This window comes from Prunus avium, chromosome 1 (assembly GCF_965620075.1).
Source record: "Prunus avium chromosome 1, drPruAviu1.hap1.1, whole genome shotgun sequence".
NCBI lineage: Eukaryota > Viridiplantae > Streptophyta > Magnoliopsida > Rosales > Rosaceae > Prunus > Prunus avium.
Window position 1 is genome coordinate 47,394,193 of NC_142284.1, and position 17,308 is coordinate 47,411,500.

Consider the following 17,308-nt stretch of genomic DNA (forward strand, 5'->3'; position numbering starts at 1 on the left):
CTGTTCACACCACCAACAATCCAAGAATATATGAAAATGGTTAATGCATGCGTCCCCAGTTCATGTGGGCTTGTTTGTTCAGTGGAAGAAAACGAGATTACATGCATGACTTGACTGAATTGTACCTATGCGTATGGTCAATACGCCAACCAACCAACGATAATTTTTTATTATTTATTTCACATCTTGGCTTGGCCCTTGACTGGACCCACACACACACAACTTAATTTCTTGGTACGATTATTAATAAATGATTTTGGTGAAATCTCGCTGTAGTTGAGCTATATTATTCTAACGCCAATCTTGCCGTTGCTGTTGCTGTTGCCGTTGCTGTTGCTGTTGCTGTTGCTGATGATCAAGAATGTAAGCGGACTGTGGTGGATGGATGGGTTAACTTGTATATTTTCACCATTGACTTGGTTTAATAACAAAATTAGAACGATGAAACGAAACACAACTTATATTCATATATATATATATATATATGCACATCCACATCCACATCCATATCCGCATCCGCATCCACATCCGTAATGAAAGACAAGTTAGACAAGCTATTATTAGGTGGTCCAGCAAGTGTCTATGAAGCTCAAAAATGCCGTAACTGATTGGACAATCGTTTTCATTCCTGGACAAGCTGCAAGAGTTGTCAATGAGCCCTCCAAAACAATGACTTGTTTCCTTTTTCTTTTTCAACTCTCTCATATAGATTCTAGTCTACAAATATAATTTTAATTAGGGTTTTTTTTATTAAATTAAATTTAATGAAAAGTACATAATAATATCTTCTTAATTATCCCCCACAAAGACTTGAAGACCACATATATCCCATTAAAATTGTTATAGTTACGGCCAACTAAACTAGTTTATGCAAAAAGACTTGACTAATCATCTAAGATATAAATCCAAAAGTGGGCGCCAAAAACCCACTTGGCAATTGACATCTATCTATATATAAATATAAATATATTGGGTAATCTCCAAACATGCACTTGTTGTTTTGTGAGTGTTTTTTTTCTCGTGGGAAGCATTTATTTTTATTTTTTAGTCATGGCATTGGCAAATTGGCAAATTGGCAAATTGGCAAATTGGTAGGCAAACCATAATTAAGTTGCATAACTAGTCATTGTAATCTAAGGCTTAGATTCTGTGATTTTCTTAATTAGGCATACGTACACTAATTAATATAATAGAATTCAATTCAGCCATTACAATTTACAACACATATAGTCTTGACTCTTATATATTATTATGAGTTTTAATTAATAAAAATATAAACATCTGGTTGTGTTGTGTTTGATTTGATGAGGGGATTGAGGAATGAATAAGTACTGATTATTAAAAGACTATTTAGTTGGTAATATTTTTTCATTTGCGTCGCCATTGCATTGCATAATAAGCTCAAAGGAAAGAACATCGTCGCAGGGGTCTGCACCCACGTGAAGCTTCTCTCGCTCGGGTCCCCACACAGATCCTCCGTATCCACATGTGGGCCCCACATCCCGACCTCTTCTGATGATGATATCCTCTTCCTCCTCTTCTCTATCTTTCTTTCCTCCCTCTGTGTGTGTGTGTGTGTGTGTTCCTCAAAGCAAGGGAGAGGAGAGTGGGTAATGCGTCGTAATGGAAATGGGTCATCTCATCAGAACTCTTTTCTTACCCTACCCCTATTTTCCTTCTGCCTAACACGTGTCTCTCGCCCCTCGCACGTGAACATCCACGTGTCCAAGGACCCCATCAGTCCTCTCCTCTGCTTTAAATTGAGGACCTGCATGTTATATCCTAGTCTAGACACAACACTCGTATCCATAATCAGACTGACTCCCTTAGAAAAATTACTCTATCTCTCTATATCTGTAAATCATCTGTTGTTTGCCTTGGCCAATTTCTAGAGACAGACAGAGAGAGACAGAGAGACAGAGAGAGAAAAAATATATCTGAATTCCTCGTTACCTTCAATCTCATCTCACCTCAACACTTGTATATATAGGTGTGTACTTACTTGTATTGTAACGCGAAGAAATCAAGTTAAGGCTAGATAAAAAGAAGAAAAGGAGGAGTTATAGCGCACCACCGCAGCAGAGAATCTGTGCATGTTGCGTACAAAATCTTTAAAGCGAAATCAGCCTTACGTTGTCTCCACGACTCCCCACACCTCTCCTCCCTCCTCCTCCTCCTCCTCCTGCCACAAAGATTTTGTTCCCTCTTCCCTAATTTCCTCCACAATTTCTTTTTTTCCCTTCTTTTTCTAACACTACGTATACGTACGTTATCATCACTCCCTCTCACTCTCTCACTCTCTCACTCTCTCACTATATATAGCTATACAACCGCCACCTACTTCTCTTCGCCGGTGTGCGCACTTTTCTTTTCCTTCACCCTTTTTAACCGCCATTCTCCTCCATTATGTAGCCTATTATTACCTTATAATCATTCATCATCTTCAACCATCCATCCACAAAAAAGAACAAGAACAAGAACATCAAGAATCAATCATACATATGGCTACTAAGCTTCTTTTAATTACATTCGCCATCTGCAGATTGATTGTTACGGTTGGATTAACCGTGGACCCCACGGAGCTTCTCCGCCTTGTTGTCGACGGTCAGCTCAGCGTCGACCCCTCCGACGTCGACACCGCCTCCAAAGACTTCGGCTTGATGAGCCGAGCCGAGCCCTTGGCCGTTCTGCACCCGGGTTCTGCCCAAGACGTGGCCAGACTCGTGCGAGCCGCTTACTCTTCGGCTCACGGATTCACGGTCTCGGCCAGGGGCCACGGGCACTCCATCAACGGACAGGCGCAGACCAACAATGGGGTCGTCATTGAAATGAGCGGCGGCGGACCATCAGGGAGAGTTATGAGTCGGGTGAGAAGTGGGTCGGGTCGGGTTTCGGAGAAGGGTATGTACGTGGACGCGTGGGGTGGGGAGCTGTGGATAGATGTGCTGAGGAGCACGCTGGAATATGGACTCGCACCAAAGTCGTGGACGGACTACTTGTACTTGTCGGTGGGAGGAACACTTTCCAACGCCGGCATCAGCGGCCAAGCGTTCAATCATGGACCTCAGATTAGCAGTGTTGATGAGCTCGACGTTGTTACAGGTTCCAAATTTAATCATATCATTGTTTTTTTGTTTTTTTGTTTTTTTGCGTTTCTTTCAAATTTCCCCTAATTTATTTATAAGTGTTTGCATGGTGCACATTACAAAGTATAAATATTGTTTGTTTTACTGATATAAGCGTGGACGTAATCTCTTGTGTGTGTGTAGCATTAGAATATTAATTAGTTATACCCCTCACATGGCCTCGTTTGTTATATATATCACCAACCAATCGATCTAAGAATATATATATATATATATATATATATATATATATATATATATATATATATATATATATTCTCATCATGATTCATGATTCATGATCATGACATTATTAAGTTTGTTGCCGTTGCTGCCAATTGAAGTAGTTGTCTTTATTGCAAATCGATCTCTTGTGTAGCTAGCATATGACCTAACTGTTTGTTAAACAGGCAGGGGTGAGCTATTGACATGTTCAGAAGAGAAAAACTCAGAGCTGTTCCACGCTGTTCTTGGTGGGCTAGGGCAATTTGGAATCATCACTAGGGCTAGAATTGCTCTCGAACCTGCCCCCCAAAGGGTATATATATCTCTTCCCTCTCATATTATTATAATTAGAAGTTGTTTCATTAGAAATGGGTTTTGGTTGGGTTCCACCAAAAACAAGTCCTAAAAAGCAAGGTATGATGAGCTTGACCTACCTAAGGGGATTTCGAAGGGATCGAATATGGGTCCATGAATTTTGAACCCATTATTCAAACGGGTTATTCCATAGCTGGCAATGTTGTTGACGTGTTCTCTTTGCTTCTTTAACTAACATGGTCTCTTTCTCTATCTCCTTTTTTGGTGCTTTAATTTTGTTTTTATTATTGCTTTATGTGCTGCCATTGTCAAACAGGTGAGGTGGATCCGAGTACTGTATTCCAACTTTTCGGCTTTTACCAAAGATCAGGAATTCCTCATCTCTCTGCATGGGCAACCCTCCACCCACAAGTTCGATTATGTCGAGGGTTTCGTGATTGTAGATGAAGGCCTCATCAACAATTGGAGGTCGTCTTTCTTCTCTCCTAGCAACCCTGTCAAAATCACCTCTATTAATTCTCAAGGGGGTGTTTTATATTGCTTGGAGATTACAAAAAACTACCATGAATCAACCGCCGATACAATTGACCAGGTATTATAATTTGTATACGTTATAGTTTTATTAATTAGGTGGTTGGTGATTAGTCTTCAATTAGCTAGCACTCAATCCATAGGCCTCATTAGTCCAACCAACATATAAATACATATAGTCGTAATTTCAGGCATGCAAGTTATGTATAATTTCTGAGAATATATACCAACCCAACCCAACCCACTAAAAATATAAAACTATTTTTTTTGTTTTTGTATAAAAACCTAGAGAAATACGAAAGAGTGGTAAATAAATATTATAAATAAATGATGGCGTCGTGCATGCAGCATGCTAAAGCAACACCAGCTTCGAGAAAGAAAACGTATATATATATATATATAATATTAGAATAAAAAGATAGCTAGCAGGACCAACAATTCAACAATTAGTTGGTAATCTCAGACTTTAAAGACTAATAAATTAAAGTGGCTATCTATCATTGTACACGTATTCAAACCAAAAGAGAGCAAGGTTTTTGAAGCTAGATTGATCAATCAATCAATAATACTAAACCTATATTATATGATTAGCTACTACAAAATGTAATTAACAAGAAAACATGGAAGATCTGCGATCTATTATCTTATTCAAACCTAAGATTGAATACAAGCTTTTTTTCAAAATTGTTTCTGATTCTATATTACTAAATCTAATAAGCCGCCCAACTCACCAAATTATTCCTCTTGAGTGGAACTTATCCTGACAAAAGCAACAGTTGGGTTTGGTAGCAGCTTTCTTTACTGTACTATTTGATTGTTTTTTTTTTTTCTTAAACTCCAAATAATTTAAAATTGTGAGTTGGGTTTTTGTTTTTCACACAGGAAATAGAGGGTTTGTTAACAAAATTGGATTTTGTACCCACGTCGGTCTTCACAACGGATCTTCCTTACGTGGATTTTCTGGACCGGGTCCACAAGGCGGAGCTGAAGCTCCGGTCCAAGGGTTTGTGGGACGTGCCTCACCCATGGCTTAACCTTTTTGTCCCCAAATCAAGGATTTCTGACTTCGATAAGGGGGTATTCAAGGGTATTTTGGGCAATAAGACAAGCGGGCCCATCCTCATTTACCCCATGAACAAAGACAAGTAAGTATTTATGTTGTTTTCATTGCATGCATGCATGCCTGCAAACATAACGATATATATATATAGCTGTTGATATTACATCCATTATTTTAACAAGAATAAAATATGAATCTAGGATGTTGCCTTTATTTGAGCCTATCTCTAAGCAGCACTTATGGTAAATTTTCCAGAAAGACAAATAGAATCTTTTATGACAGCAGCTGCGGACCTTCTTAATGATGAAGGATATATATATATATATATATAGGGTTTGGAACTTCAAGAACATATATGCCTTTGTATTCATATATTTCGGGTCAGATTTAGGAGACAAATTTTAACACAATTTTGAGACCCTTAGATTTAGCCACCTTCAATGATTCAGATGAAATAGTTTTTTTACTTCTCTCTCCTTCTCTCATTTTTTAGAGTTTATGAAGAATATATATATATATATGCGTAATTTAATAAACCTTCTCTTTCAAGGAAATCTTCATCATTCACATGACAAGATGTGAATAGTTGTCAATCTGTCTATGGATGGACTTATGGCTTTTGGTCTTTAGACGATATGATAGAGAGGTAAAGTCTATAGTTAGGCAGCCAAAACACTTGGACTTGGTCCAGGAAGTCCAGGACCACACGCACAGACAGTACTGTTTCTGGGTTTATTTTTTTGGGGGTTGGGTGGAAAAGCCAATAAAGTCGACGGTGGAGATCATCCAAGTGGAAAGATTCTGGTGTCAGTGGATCCACTGATGGGATGTCATCCATGTCGTTTTACAAGGTAGCTCCAGAAACGTAGTCGTTAGTACTACAGTACATATTAACATAATCTACATGAGTTTATGATAATTATGTTAGCATCAGTGGCCCACGCAAGCGAATGACTGTTAATACGTTATGAGATTCAATTGCATCACAATGACTCACATGCTCTAAGCTCTACGCAAGGTTACAGTTTTAATGACATGGACATGGAACGACCCGTCACCCTCCTCCACTGTCCACAATGGTGGGGTGGGTCTTGCTGATGATCAAATCCAAACAACCAAATACGCATCCATCTTTCACAGTGCCACAATCCAAATTCCAAAACATGTTTTTCTCATTGGCGTTTACGTGGTTTTGATTCTGTGTAGGTGGGACCAGAGGAGCTCGGTGGTGACACCCGATGAGGACATCTTTTACCTAGTGGCATTGCTAAGATCCGCCTTGGATACGGGCGACGAGACCCACACCTTGGAGCACCTGACCAATCAGAACCGTCAGATCCTCAAATTCTGTGATGATGCAGGCATCAAGGTGAAACAGTACCTCCCCCACTACACTACACAGGAGGAGTGGATGGACCACTTTGGAGATAAGTGGGGCCAATTTTACCAGAGGAAGATGGATTTCGACCCCCGGCGCATTTTAGCCACTGGCCAACGTATTTTTAGCCCATCCTCTTCCGTTTCATTTTCTAATCACGGTGCTGATAAATTGTTGTCAATTTCTTGATGACCACAAAAACGTACAAAACCGCACATAGTCGATAAGTTTTAGGGATAGCATTGATAGTTCTAAGCTCTTGTACATACACTACTGGCAGGAAGATGAAATATTTTTGATAATCAAACGAGTGCGGTCTCAAATAAAAAAAGGGGGGGTTTTCAGGGTGTGGTGAGGTTCAGGAGTTGTTCGGTGAGGGCGAGAAGAACGGTGGGGTCCATTACCGTGATCTGCATATGTCATGTTGTTGTATGCAGCGCCCGTGATCCCGAGTTCCCGACACCCCGTGTCCTGGTTTTTTCCTTCTGGGTCTCGACGTTTTTTGTCCTCAACTTCTTCGAACACAACCTTCACGATTTGGCAATTTACTGTCTTACCCTTTTTAGAATGGTCAGTAATATGAACTACGGCACTGTAAATTTAGTCTATTAATTAAAACACTAATGTAAATATTTTCATCACATATTAAGAAACAAAAATCAGTTCGCATAATAAGCACTTTACTCTCTGGTCCACCAGTAACATCTAAAGTCACTCCGGCTGTCGCTTGCATGGATCTTCATGACTCTCTGAACCACGTTGCGGCCCAAATTTTCTCAATGCGATTGAATATATCGTTTTCTTTCTCGCTGATGTGCCATCAGCCACTAATTTGACAGCCTATACGTACATAAGAGTTGTCAACACCCCAACGTTCATGATCAATAGAGACAGCAGAAAATGACTAAACAAGGGGCTTAAAGGTAGTCATGAAGAGGAGAGAGTCTTGAGTGAGGCAGTCCAGCCACGTTATCCCACGACCACTCTCACAAGAAAGACATCCTTTTCTTGTGAGAATGATTGTATGAGTGACATGGTCGCACTGCCCCAACCCAGACCTCCATAATGAGATCCATCTGCTGCAATCAAATCCATTACAAGATGCCATTGCGAATTTTCCTCAATGAAATGTTCCACTATGATGTTATATTGTAAACAGTAGAAGAGATCTCCTTAATGATTTTGTAAAATATGGGAAAGTGCATTTCAACCACCAGTAAAATGAATATGCAAGAAGCCTTGGATATACACGCTCTTGTGAAAAAAAATAACATGCAATATACTCGAAGAGAAGTTGTTACCGTAGAAAGGCTATGCCCATTGGAAATCAAATCTCTTAACTCATCCTCAAGCTGAGACTCTGATGGTGTTTCAACCGGAGAATTTTCCTTTCTTTCAACTAACACTGTAATTTCACCTCTTGGGGTCCGAGTAGAAAACACTTTTTCAGCTTCTCCCAATGTACCCCGCCAAAACTGATGACGCATCAAAATTTGGGACATCATATTATGAGTCAAAATCGCAACATGAAATTAGCGGAGTAGTAATTTTGTTTGTGAAAAATCATGCTAGCATTTAAAAATAGACGAATCGAACCATCAAGATAATAATCACTGAATTCACAATATAGATTCTCCGTATCTTTGAAATTTTTTTCTTTTTGATGAGACCATATCATTGCATTTGAAATTAATAGAAAGACAAAGCAATGCTCCAAATATATATATGAAAATGAAGTACACTCATATAAGGTGGCCCAATTGATTTATTAGTTATTCCCAATGGGATCTGGGGTCCAACAGGATTGAATCACACTGCTCAAGCACTAGTGAGGTGAGGTCGGTTTGTGTCTAAAATGTCAGACAAGCAACGCACAGCCCAAAAGGAATTAGAAACTGTGGCTATAATCTACCACATAAAGGAACCCAATTGCAGAGCCTGAACAGTAGCCTCAAGACAAGAAAGATAACTTTTGAGCGGCAATTTTATACTAGTATTGGCCTGGCACACAAAGTTTTCCATAACTTTGATGCATTCTACAGGAAATAGGTTTAATTATGATACGAGACATTGCTCATATTACCAGTCACTAGTCTAAGATTTATGTCAACAACTCTAGAAATTATATCACCAAAAAGAAGTCTCAAATACTACTTGAGAACATGGTAGTTCAATTTATCGTTTGTTAATGAACAACATAACAACAGGATTTTAAATATCTAATGCCATGAGATTCGCATAAAAAAAAAATGCAGCAAGTAAAATACTGTTTATATAGTTGATAAGCTGGTCAGCAGTCAAGATTCTCACAAGCCCATCAAAGCAACATAACAGGAAGAAAATAAGACAAATCATAAAAACCCTACCTCTTCATGAACTTTTGTAATTTCACGAGCTATGACACATTGTCTGCATCACAATTATAAGTAAAAAGTCACCCGGTGATTTATTTGTAAAACCACTGGATCAGTAAACGGACATCAATCCAATAGTGCAAATTTCAACTCACAATAATAAACAATAATAAAACATTATTATCAATGAGTTAGGAAGGAAAGAGATATTTACCTTGTAACACCAAAAAGTGAAGAAGCCTCTTCAAGAAACTGACAAAGCTTGTGGGGAGGCACATAGAATATTTGTGTCGTCGCCTCATTTGCTGAAACCATCAGCCTCTCTCTTCTAGATCCAGCATGTTTAGAGAGAAATCCAACTGCAGAAGTATATAATTAGTACAGGGTTCTATAAATCCCGACACTCCTCGCTCCACAGTCCACAGCCAATAAGAAGAACTTCAAGCAGCATGACAAACTTACTTACCAAACGTAAACTCATCAGTGGACAGGCCAGAGGCAGAGAGGGCAGCAACAAAAGCGGACGGCCCAGGTATAGGAATAACAGGGATGTTTTCATGCAGACATAGCTTTGCCTGCACCAAGACTTGATATTAATACACACACCAATTCCACTCTTCATAATATATGGAATGTGGAAACCTCCACTGCAGTGCTGGTTTGGTTACCACCTTATATCCTCTGTACATACCATATCCACAATGACATGCTGAACTACTCGAAGTCATCTCACAATTGACTAAACCACTTGACATAAACCAATTCGAGCTGACAAACGATATATTGCTTGCTCGAAAAATAAAGCAAAATAGTGAACAAAGGAGGAGGGGATCCTCACCAATTCGGTGCCAGGATCACTGATGCCTGGCATCCCAGCGTCACTTATGAGCGCCACAATTTCACCTTCCTTCAGCCTCTTCAACACAGTTTGTTCCCTTTGGGTTTCATTGAATTTGTGATAGCTCAGCTGTAATCTAAAAGCATAAATTAAAATGACTAAAACCAAAAGGCAACCAAACTAGAAACCCAAAGGAAAAAATAAAATTCCGTATTGACTTACAAGGGGAGTTTTAATATTGTAATGGTGGAGCAGCTTTCCCGAATGCCTGGTATCTTCTGAAAGTATTACATGAGCTGATTTTAAGACTCGGAGGGCTCTACATTGGAGAAATTCGCATCAGAATAAAAAAAACGAAAAACATGGTTTATAATTCTATGTATAAATTGAGCAAGCACCGTAGAGTGATATCTTCGAGGTTTCCAATTGGAGTTCCTACTAGATACAGACCGGGTTGAAGAGGACCCTGCAATTCAATCAAAACACAATGTTTGATTCAAAGATAATTTTTTTTTTTTTTAAAGCAAAATAATTCATTTTCGTCAACAAAAAATGAAAAATAACGACAGCAAGCAACGAGAGTGAAAATGAAATTGAAGGGAAAGTAGGGTTACTTGTTTTGACGGCGGTTGGGGGATTGAGTCGGTCAAGTCGGCGGATATTTGAGGACTGGTGGAATAACAGAAGGCAATCATGCAAACTTTATTAGGGCAAACGGAGAGTGACTCGAGAGATGTCTGAACCATCTGCACCGTCTGAGTGGGGACCAAGTTCGGGAGTCTGGACCGCCGCCATGAGAAAGAAACTGCCGTAGAAGGAAGTCGTCGCGATAGCATTTGTTCCCTCTATAAACCTCTCACACTAGTGTTTTAGTGGAGGGAAAACAAAACACGGCTCAAGTTACCGTTTTGGGATATTTTGTACCCATTATAAAGACGCAAATCTTAGGCTCGCGTACGCAGAACGCGCTAGCTCAACCCGCGGTTCTGGGGATATATTGGTCTATATTTTATTTCTTTTTGTTGAATTATGTTGTTTTAATTGGAATTTTATTTCGGACCTGCCTTGCCAATTGATATAACCCTTTTCACATCATAAACTACTAGCCCCTTGGCACACGCTCACGCATGTGCCAATTGGTTTTCTCTTTTCTTTTTTCTTTTCTTTTTAGAATGAAGAAAAGATAATATGGGTAGTTATGTTCCATAAAAGTAGGACCTATTATCTGATTTTGTTTTTATTATTATTATTTTTAATATAAAAAAAATGTCAATTTACCATATTATCCTCATTTAATTATTAATTTTAATTTTTAATATTTGAATTAACCAAGGGCATTTTCTGGCATTTTGAATGTTTCACCATTCTTTATCTTTTGCTTTATATATATAGAAGAAGTTATGACAAAGATAATATAGAAAATTCCAAGTAAAAAAATACAGATTTATGCTTTGGAGGTTGACCCTATTTGCCTGTTTCCAAGTAGAAAATTCCAAGAAATTATGACCTCCTTGAAATCTATTTGCCTATTTCCCTTTTCTATACCAATTCGACCAGTTTATAGGAACTTGACCCTATCAGGAAAGGGCCCTAAAACCCAAATAGAAAAATACCATTCTCATGCCAATACGTAATATAGAAAACCAACAGCAGCTACAATTGAAAGTTAAAACCCTAGAAATCAAAGATAAAGAGGGAACAAGGAAATTGAAAAGAAATATACCTGAGTCTTGTAGCTTAGCAATGCGATTCAATTGATCCAACTAGAAAAAATCGTAGGTAGTATGGAAGAGAAGGAGATGAGTGATCTCTGTGAAGAAATTGCGTGAAGAAAAACCAAGATAGTTAAAACCCTAAAAATGAAAGAGAAAGAAGGAAGAATGAAATTGAGAAGAAATATACACAATATGCCTCTTACTTGAGTCTTGTGGCTTCTTAGGAATGCGCTTCAATTGATCCAACAAGAAAAAAATGAAGAATGGAAGAGAAGGAGAAAGTGCTCTGTGGCGTGGGATAGAGAAGACACACGAAGAAGAAGAAAGCGTGAAATCATATTGGGGTATTTTTGGAATGTTATAATTTTCATTAAACCCAACGCTTCCTCAAATCTGATTATCATATAATCATAAATTGAAAGCAGCTCATTAGCTGCTTTCCTTTATTGATTTATCCCACAACAATTTTTAATAATAAGTGATTTTATTATAGGTTACCAAACGGCTGGGGTTCTCAAAATTTTTAAAAAATCACTTATCACCCCAAATAAGCAATGCCAAACGGGTACTTATTGTTACTACAACCATTAGCCCCCCTCCTTTTTCCTGGTTGTACCAAATGAAGAAAATGATTGAACCAAACGCAAATATTTGGAAGCTGATTGAATTATGCAATCTGCTTGTATCCAGAGATGTTGCATTATGCAATCTGATTGGATACCCACCTCACTGGATACATGTATTCTATGCAATACACATAGGAAGCCGGATATGTAAAGGGGTTCCCCGCTCTTTCAACAATAACATTGATTAAATAGTATTCCAAATCAAAAACCTTCTTTTTTTCTTTTTATACATAGTTGATAAATATTTGTTATGTCATTACACTTTATCATCATGGAACCACCATCTCGTCTCCTTGGGAGATCTGCCATTCCTGCAGTTCTTCACGTAACGATCATTATCTGCTGGGCGTTGCTGCACAATGATAAATTGCACGAATGATGGTCATGAGTTCATTCTACCCAATAATCATCAAAACCTTGAATTCAACATATTGAAACAAACCTTCACAGTGGAACTCGATAACATGGAGAGAATGCTGATACAGATGGAACTAGCAGTCATGGCTGGTGACCATGAATCATATAGAATATCTGCAAATGAAAACAAAAACCATTAACCGGCAAATCCAGCGAAGCTGCTCACCCTAACTCGCAGTCGAGCATAATAACCACCAAGTACCGGAAAATTCAGTATTACATTGCAGAAGCATGTAAAAGACAACAATAAATTAGAAACAAGAAGTTGTCATTGCTTGCGAAGACAAGGAACTCTGTTCACCTTAGCCTCACATTCCAAAGGGAACCAAGGATTGCAAAAAGTACAAGATAATCCCCTTTTTTCTTATCTCATCTCTTCGAGCAACAAAACAAAGAAAGGTTCTTGTGCCTGAAAGACCAAACTTTACACCTAGAGGGAACAATAGTAGCCTGAACTGTAAAAGCTCATAACAGCAATAACAAGGTTAGATGCAAACATGAGCGATGCAGTGACTCGCAGCGCCTCAGAGGATTCTATCCAATAACCACAGCCTCACAACTTTAACTGTGAGTAATCATGCCTTTGGACTCACTACTGTTGCCTCATAAAGTAACCAAAAAAGGAGCAGGTACTTAAAATTGAGTTCCACTATAAATTATAATCTATTCGTCGAAATTTCTGAAGAATTCCTGGTTCTTAGTTCTTAAATTCACAGTATGGTATGGTTATAACTTATAATACTTGCTGTGATTCAATAATAAAAGCTATATGCCTTCTAGCTCACTACTAGACATGACTTCTAGTTCATTTTTTTTGTCAAGTTTCAGACCAGGCCCATTCCGAATTTGACAATCTCCAACCCAAGATGAATGCCCCAATATCTGGTGTATTCACTACAGTAGGCACCAGATGATTGGGCGTGTGAGCCAACAGAACAATATTACCAGGCTTCTCAAATTTTAATCCAGATATATTCTTTCAGGTAATGGCTGACCTTCATTGGCTTGTCTTCTCCAAAAGTTAATGGAACATTCTAAACAGTGCTAGGATCAAAACAAATGTAGACACAATTAGTTTGCCTCAAGCTTAGGTGAACAGAGAAGGATACTCTCCAAGGCCAAACTTGCATGGTCTGCAAATTCAATAGGCTCCAATTAAACTTATTGTATAAGTTTCCTAATTTGTAAGTAAACATTACGATGTAACAGCCAAACAACTTAACAACTAGTCATCATATTGATAGAATTAAACTACCAATCACGTAAGTCAAAAGCAAGACTTGAATGGCATAGAAATCTAATTTTCCATCTTCAGCAAAAAAAGAAAATAAGAATTAACACCAATACATTAGTTCCATACAGGTGCATTTATTGAAAACTAAAGATAGTATGGGAAATAGTAAAAACAGAGTTCAAAGACAAAAACAGTACCTAGACAGATATGGCCATTGCTATAAATGTGGGGATGCAGAGGAGCTGGAGGGATAAAAATCACCTGGAACACCAAAACGATGATATCAAACCCATAAATCACAATCATTTAAGATAATAATTCAAATATAAATGTCCTTCTGTGATTGCTTGGTTGCAGAGAATACTCGGGGAATGTTTATACAAAGCATCTACATTGTATGGTTCTGTTTTCTTCAATTGTTTGAAACCCTAACACATCTACAACTCTACAACAATCAAGACAGAAGATTTAAAACATCATGAAGACAATAAAAAATTATAAAATCGGAAATTATTTTGGACCTGTGGTGCTTCCATAGGATAATGCTCGGGAAAATCAACTTGGAGCTGATATGTTTCATTGGCGTAAAGAGTTCCTGGGGCTCCGTTGACTTCGATGACCCATCTTCACACAAAAATTCAAAGGAAATAACAAACATTAGAAAATTAATCGTAAGAAAAATTAATTAAAACTACAATAGAGTAATTGAAAGTGGAACCTCTGAAGATTATCAGTGACTTTGTGTGTAAAACCGGCTGGGGGATTGACCTGCCACTCCACAAGCTCTTTCTGGAGCCGATTGCAGGCGATCTTGCTTAAAGCCTAAGCACCAAAAATTTATTTTTAAAAAGAGAGCAAAAGAAAACAAATTGGGGCTACATGTACAACCATAAATATATTTCAACTGTAAAATACGAGAGAGAAGTAGAAGAACCTTGCGTGAAGCGGCAGAGGAGCTGGTCATGGCTTCCTAAGCAAGCGAGCGCGAAAGAGAGAGGTCGACGGCAGCGTCGGAAATACTTTGCTTTGCTTTGCTCTCTCTCAAGTCCCTCGAAATTTTCAGGGAAAATACTTATACAAGTGTATGATTAGTCAACCTAGGATTAAGAATTAATCGTGTTTTTACTTGTCCCTCCCTCGTAATCGTCTAGACTATACTTAGATTATATTTTACCCCCAAAAAGTACACAATTAATCACGCGCGCGGGCATAGGCAATCTCATCAAAAATCTCTTTCTGGGACCCACTGCACTAGAAGCTTTTGGAGCCTTCCTAATTTGCCACGCACATATCTGATTTCGTAATCCGCGTGGTCGTTGCTCTTGGTTTTTTTTTTTTTTGTCTGAACCACGAGGTGGTCCTGGATGGGCCCCAATTATGGGTGGCACCTTTAAGTCTTAACCACAACCCAGATTAATCCCCGTTCACACCGGGTCGGCCCATAAGGGGTAAAGTGTTGGCCAAAATAGGGGTAAAGTGTTGGCCAAAATAGTGACTCCGTACGAGAGCAGAGATCGAACCTCTGACCTCTCTTAAGGAATGAGAATGTCTAACCACTCACACAAACCACCTTAGTTGTTGCTCTTATTTTTTAAGTGCAAGTCGTTGTCGTCGTTTTTAATTATTTTATAGTTTCTTCCCTGAACCAAATATATTCTCCAAGAAGGTGAGAGTAGTCAATTTCCCTATATTCTCCGCAGTCAAAAATATATATTGCCACACCAAAAAGAGCACATCGGGTTGTCTAATCCTATAATAACTCATGATTAAATAATAAACTTTATAATATCTAGTTTATTTGTTAAGGAGTATAATCATTAACGTTTGGATAATGAAGTCTTAGAAATATGTTGAGTCTTAAACTAAATAATAGTTTGGTGATTTTTTGTTGTTGATAGAATAGATCGGTGAGTAATATGGCATTATGGTGGAACTATAATTTTGGTGGAAACTTTGGTCTAGGGTTCAATATCGAAGTTTGATCCTCTTATTTCATTTGACATCCTCTATACCAAAATGATTTAAACATTGCATAATTCAAAGTGATGAGTTGTAGGAATTCTAATATGATGAGTTTAATTTTTTTTATAATGGAAATAAATAGAATTTCATTCAACGAAACCGTAGTTACAACAAAGAGGATCAATAATACAACTGATTATAGCTACAACCAACCCTCTACCCGTGTTTGATGGGTATTTTGGTTTATGGAAAGGGCTTAATTTCAGTTAACTCAATTCAAAATAAAACCCCATACTTTCTGTTATTTTCTTTGATGGTGGCATTTATAATGTGCAAGTACAATGTTAAAATAACGGTAGATGCATCTTCATATCCAAAAAAAGAAGAAAGATATTGCCTATTGGTGGATCATTTTGCAATAAAAGACAATTACTTGTTAGGATGGGCATTTGAACCGGTGAATCGAGCTTAGCCAAGTCGAAAAAAATTATATTGACCAAAAAAGTCAACACATGCTAAAAAAACAAACCGTTTCACTTTGGATTGATTCTTGTCCTAATTATTGCCTTGGAAAAACCAATCTAAACTGAACCAAACCAATTATGTTAAGTTTACTTATTCATATATATCCAAAATCAGTAAGCCTAATTAATATTCAAACCACATTAATAACTCTAAAAAATATCTATATATTTTAGCCCAATTAATATCCAAATGCCTTAGTTATAATCAGTGGTGGAGCCACTATGGGGTCATACGACCCCGTGGTAGCCATTGAAGTAGGCTTGAAGGTCTTTGTTTGTTGGTGGTGTGACCCCGTGGAGTTGCCCCCAGCTGCTCAACAAAAGTCCAGAGAGGAAGAAGGAAATGCGTAGTGCATATTGTCTTTAATATATATATATATATATATCAAAACACCCTGAGCAAAATGATACGGCTCTTTTAGACACTTTTCATGAAAATCAAATCAAATTAGACTGTGTGTAAGTTTGGGTTTTAATTCTCATTGAAGGAGAAAACCAGATCAAACCGTATCGTACCCAGTCCTATTATTTACTAGAAAAATAAAAAGAAGCAAAGAGTAATTTCATAAGCCCGTAACGGTAAAATTACGGTGTAATCTTTTAAGTCTAACCCGTCGTTAGAGTTAACGGACTGTACATCCATCTTCCCACAAGACAACCAAGCTATGTACTAGGAGGCTTCAAATAAACTAAACACGTGAGTTTGCAACTCCCACGTTTTCCACAACTTCAGCCTGCTATGCTAAGTACGTGGTACAGCTAATAAATAACATACCAATAGTAGAATACATTCCCCAAAGCCCAAAAGCCCAAAGTCCAAATCCCCAACCCCTTAATTATCCAAACAATATAATAATTAAATTAAAAAGAAAAAAGAAATTAAAATACAACAACAACAAACAACAATTGAAACGACTCACTTAACTCACCCACTGGTGGTTACTGGTTAGCCGTTAGCGTAATAACGTTTGATTTGAACCGTCTTAAGCAAACACCCACCACCA

General features: G+C 38.0%; 3 protein-coding genes across 3 annotated transcripts; 1 reads left to right on the top strand and 2 right to left on the bottom strand.

Moving 5' to 3' along the window:
• The first annotated feature begins 1,590 nt into the window (after positions 1–1,590).
• CKX5 (cytokinin oxidase 5) lies at positions 1,591–6,941 on the top strand. The gene is made up of 5 exons (XM_021975856.2): positions 1,591–3,102; positions 3,536–3,663; positions 3,982–4,257; positions 5,079–5,341; positions 6,463–6,941. The coding sequence occupies exons 1-5, from the start codon at positions 2,502–2,504 to the stop codon at positions 6,821–6,823; spliced, it is 1,629 nt and encodes a 542-aa protein (XP_021831548.2). The 5' UTR covers positions 1,591–2,501; the 3' UTR covers positions 6,824–6,941.
• A 273-nt stretch (positions 6,942–7,214) lies between these two features.
• LOC110771544 (Tetrapyrrole (Corrin/Porphyrin) Methylase) lies at positions 7,215–10,744 on the bottom strand. The gene is made up of 9 exons (XM_021975857.2): positions 10,441–10,744; positions 10,225–10,292; positions 10,049–10,145; positions 9,827–9,955; positions 9,455–9,563; positions 9,203–9,347; positions 9,001–9,043; positions 7,936–8,109; positions 7,215–7,474 (listed from the first exon to the last, which is right to left on the bottom strand). The coding sequence occupies exons 1-9, from the start codon at positions 10,660–10,662 to the stop codon at positions 7,346–7,348; spliced, it is 1,116 nt and encodes a 371-aa protein (XP_021831549.1). The 5' UTR covers positions 10,663–10,744; the 3' UTR covers positions 7,215–7,345.
• Positions 10,745–12,311: 1,567 nt separating this feature from the next.
• Positions 12,312–14,911, bottom strand: LOC110771545 (putative ubiquitin-conjugating enzyme E2 18). The gene is made up of 6 exons (XM_021975859.2): positions 14,753–14,911; positions 14,537–14,640; positions 14,340–14,442; positions 14,016–14,079; positions 12,610–12,698; positions 12,312–12,519 (listed from the first exon to the last, which is right to left on the bottom strand). Exons 1-6 carry the CDS (start codon positions 14,780–14,782, stop codon positions 12,424–12,426), a joined length of 486 nt encoding a protein of 161 aa, XP_021831551.1. The 5' UTR covers positions 14,783–14,911; the 3' UTR covers positions 12,312–12,423.
• Positions 14,912–17,308: the final 2,397 nt, after the last annotated feature.

What these genes read in the sequence shown, in the direction of transcription:
- LOC110771545 (XM_021975859.2), bottom strand. Translation starts at nt 14,782, where the DNA reads ATGACCAGCTCCTCTGCCGCTTCACGCAAG. An exon ending in CCTCTGCCGCTTCACGCAAG is followed by an intron (nt 14,641 to 14,752) that starts GTTCTTCTACTT and finishes TTTGGTGCTTAG; the next exon opens with GCTTTAAGCAAGATCGCCTG. An exon ending in TATCGAGTTCCACTGTGAAG is followed by an intron (nt 12,520 to 12,609) that starts GTTTGTTTCAAT and finishes ATCATTGTGCAG; the next exon opens with CAACGCCCAGCAGATAATGA.
- CKX5 (XM_021975856.2), top strand. Translation starts at nt 2,502, where the DNA reads ATGGCTACTAAGCTTCTTTTAATTACATTCGCCATCTGCAGATTGATT. An exon ending in TGAGCTCGACGTTGTTACAG is followed by an intron (nt 3,103 to 3,535) that starts GTTCCAAATTTA and finishes TTTGTTAAACAG; the next exon opens with GCAGGGGTGAGCTATTGACA. An exon ending in TCGAACCTGCCCCCCAAAGG is followed by an intron (nt 3,664 to 3,981) that starts GTATATATATCT and finishes ATTGTCAAACAG; the next exon opens with GTGAGGTGGATCCGAGTACT.
- LOC110771544 (XM_021975857.2), bottom strand. Translation starts at nt 10,662, where the DNA reads ATGCTATCGCGACGACTTCCTTCTACGGCAGTTTCTTTCTCATGGCGG. An exon ending in CTCGAAGATATCACTCTACG is followed by an intron (nt 10,146 to 10,224) that starts GTGCTTGCTCAA and finishes TCTCCAATGTAG; the next exon opens with AGCCCTCCGAGTCTTAAAAT. An exon ending in GTGATCCTGGCACCGAATTG is followed by an intron (nt 9,564 to 9,826) that starts GTGAGGATCCCC and finishes GTCTTGGTGCAG; the next exon opens with GCAAAGCTATGTCTGCATGA.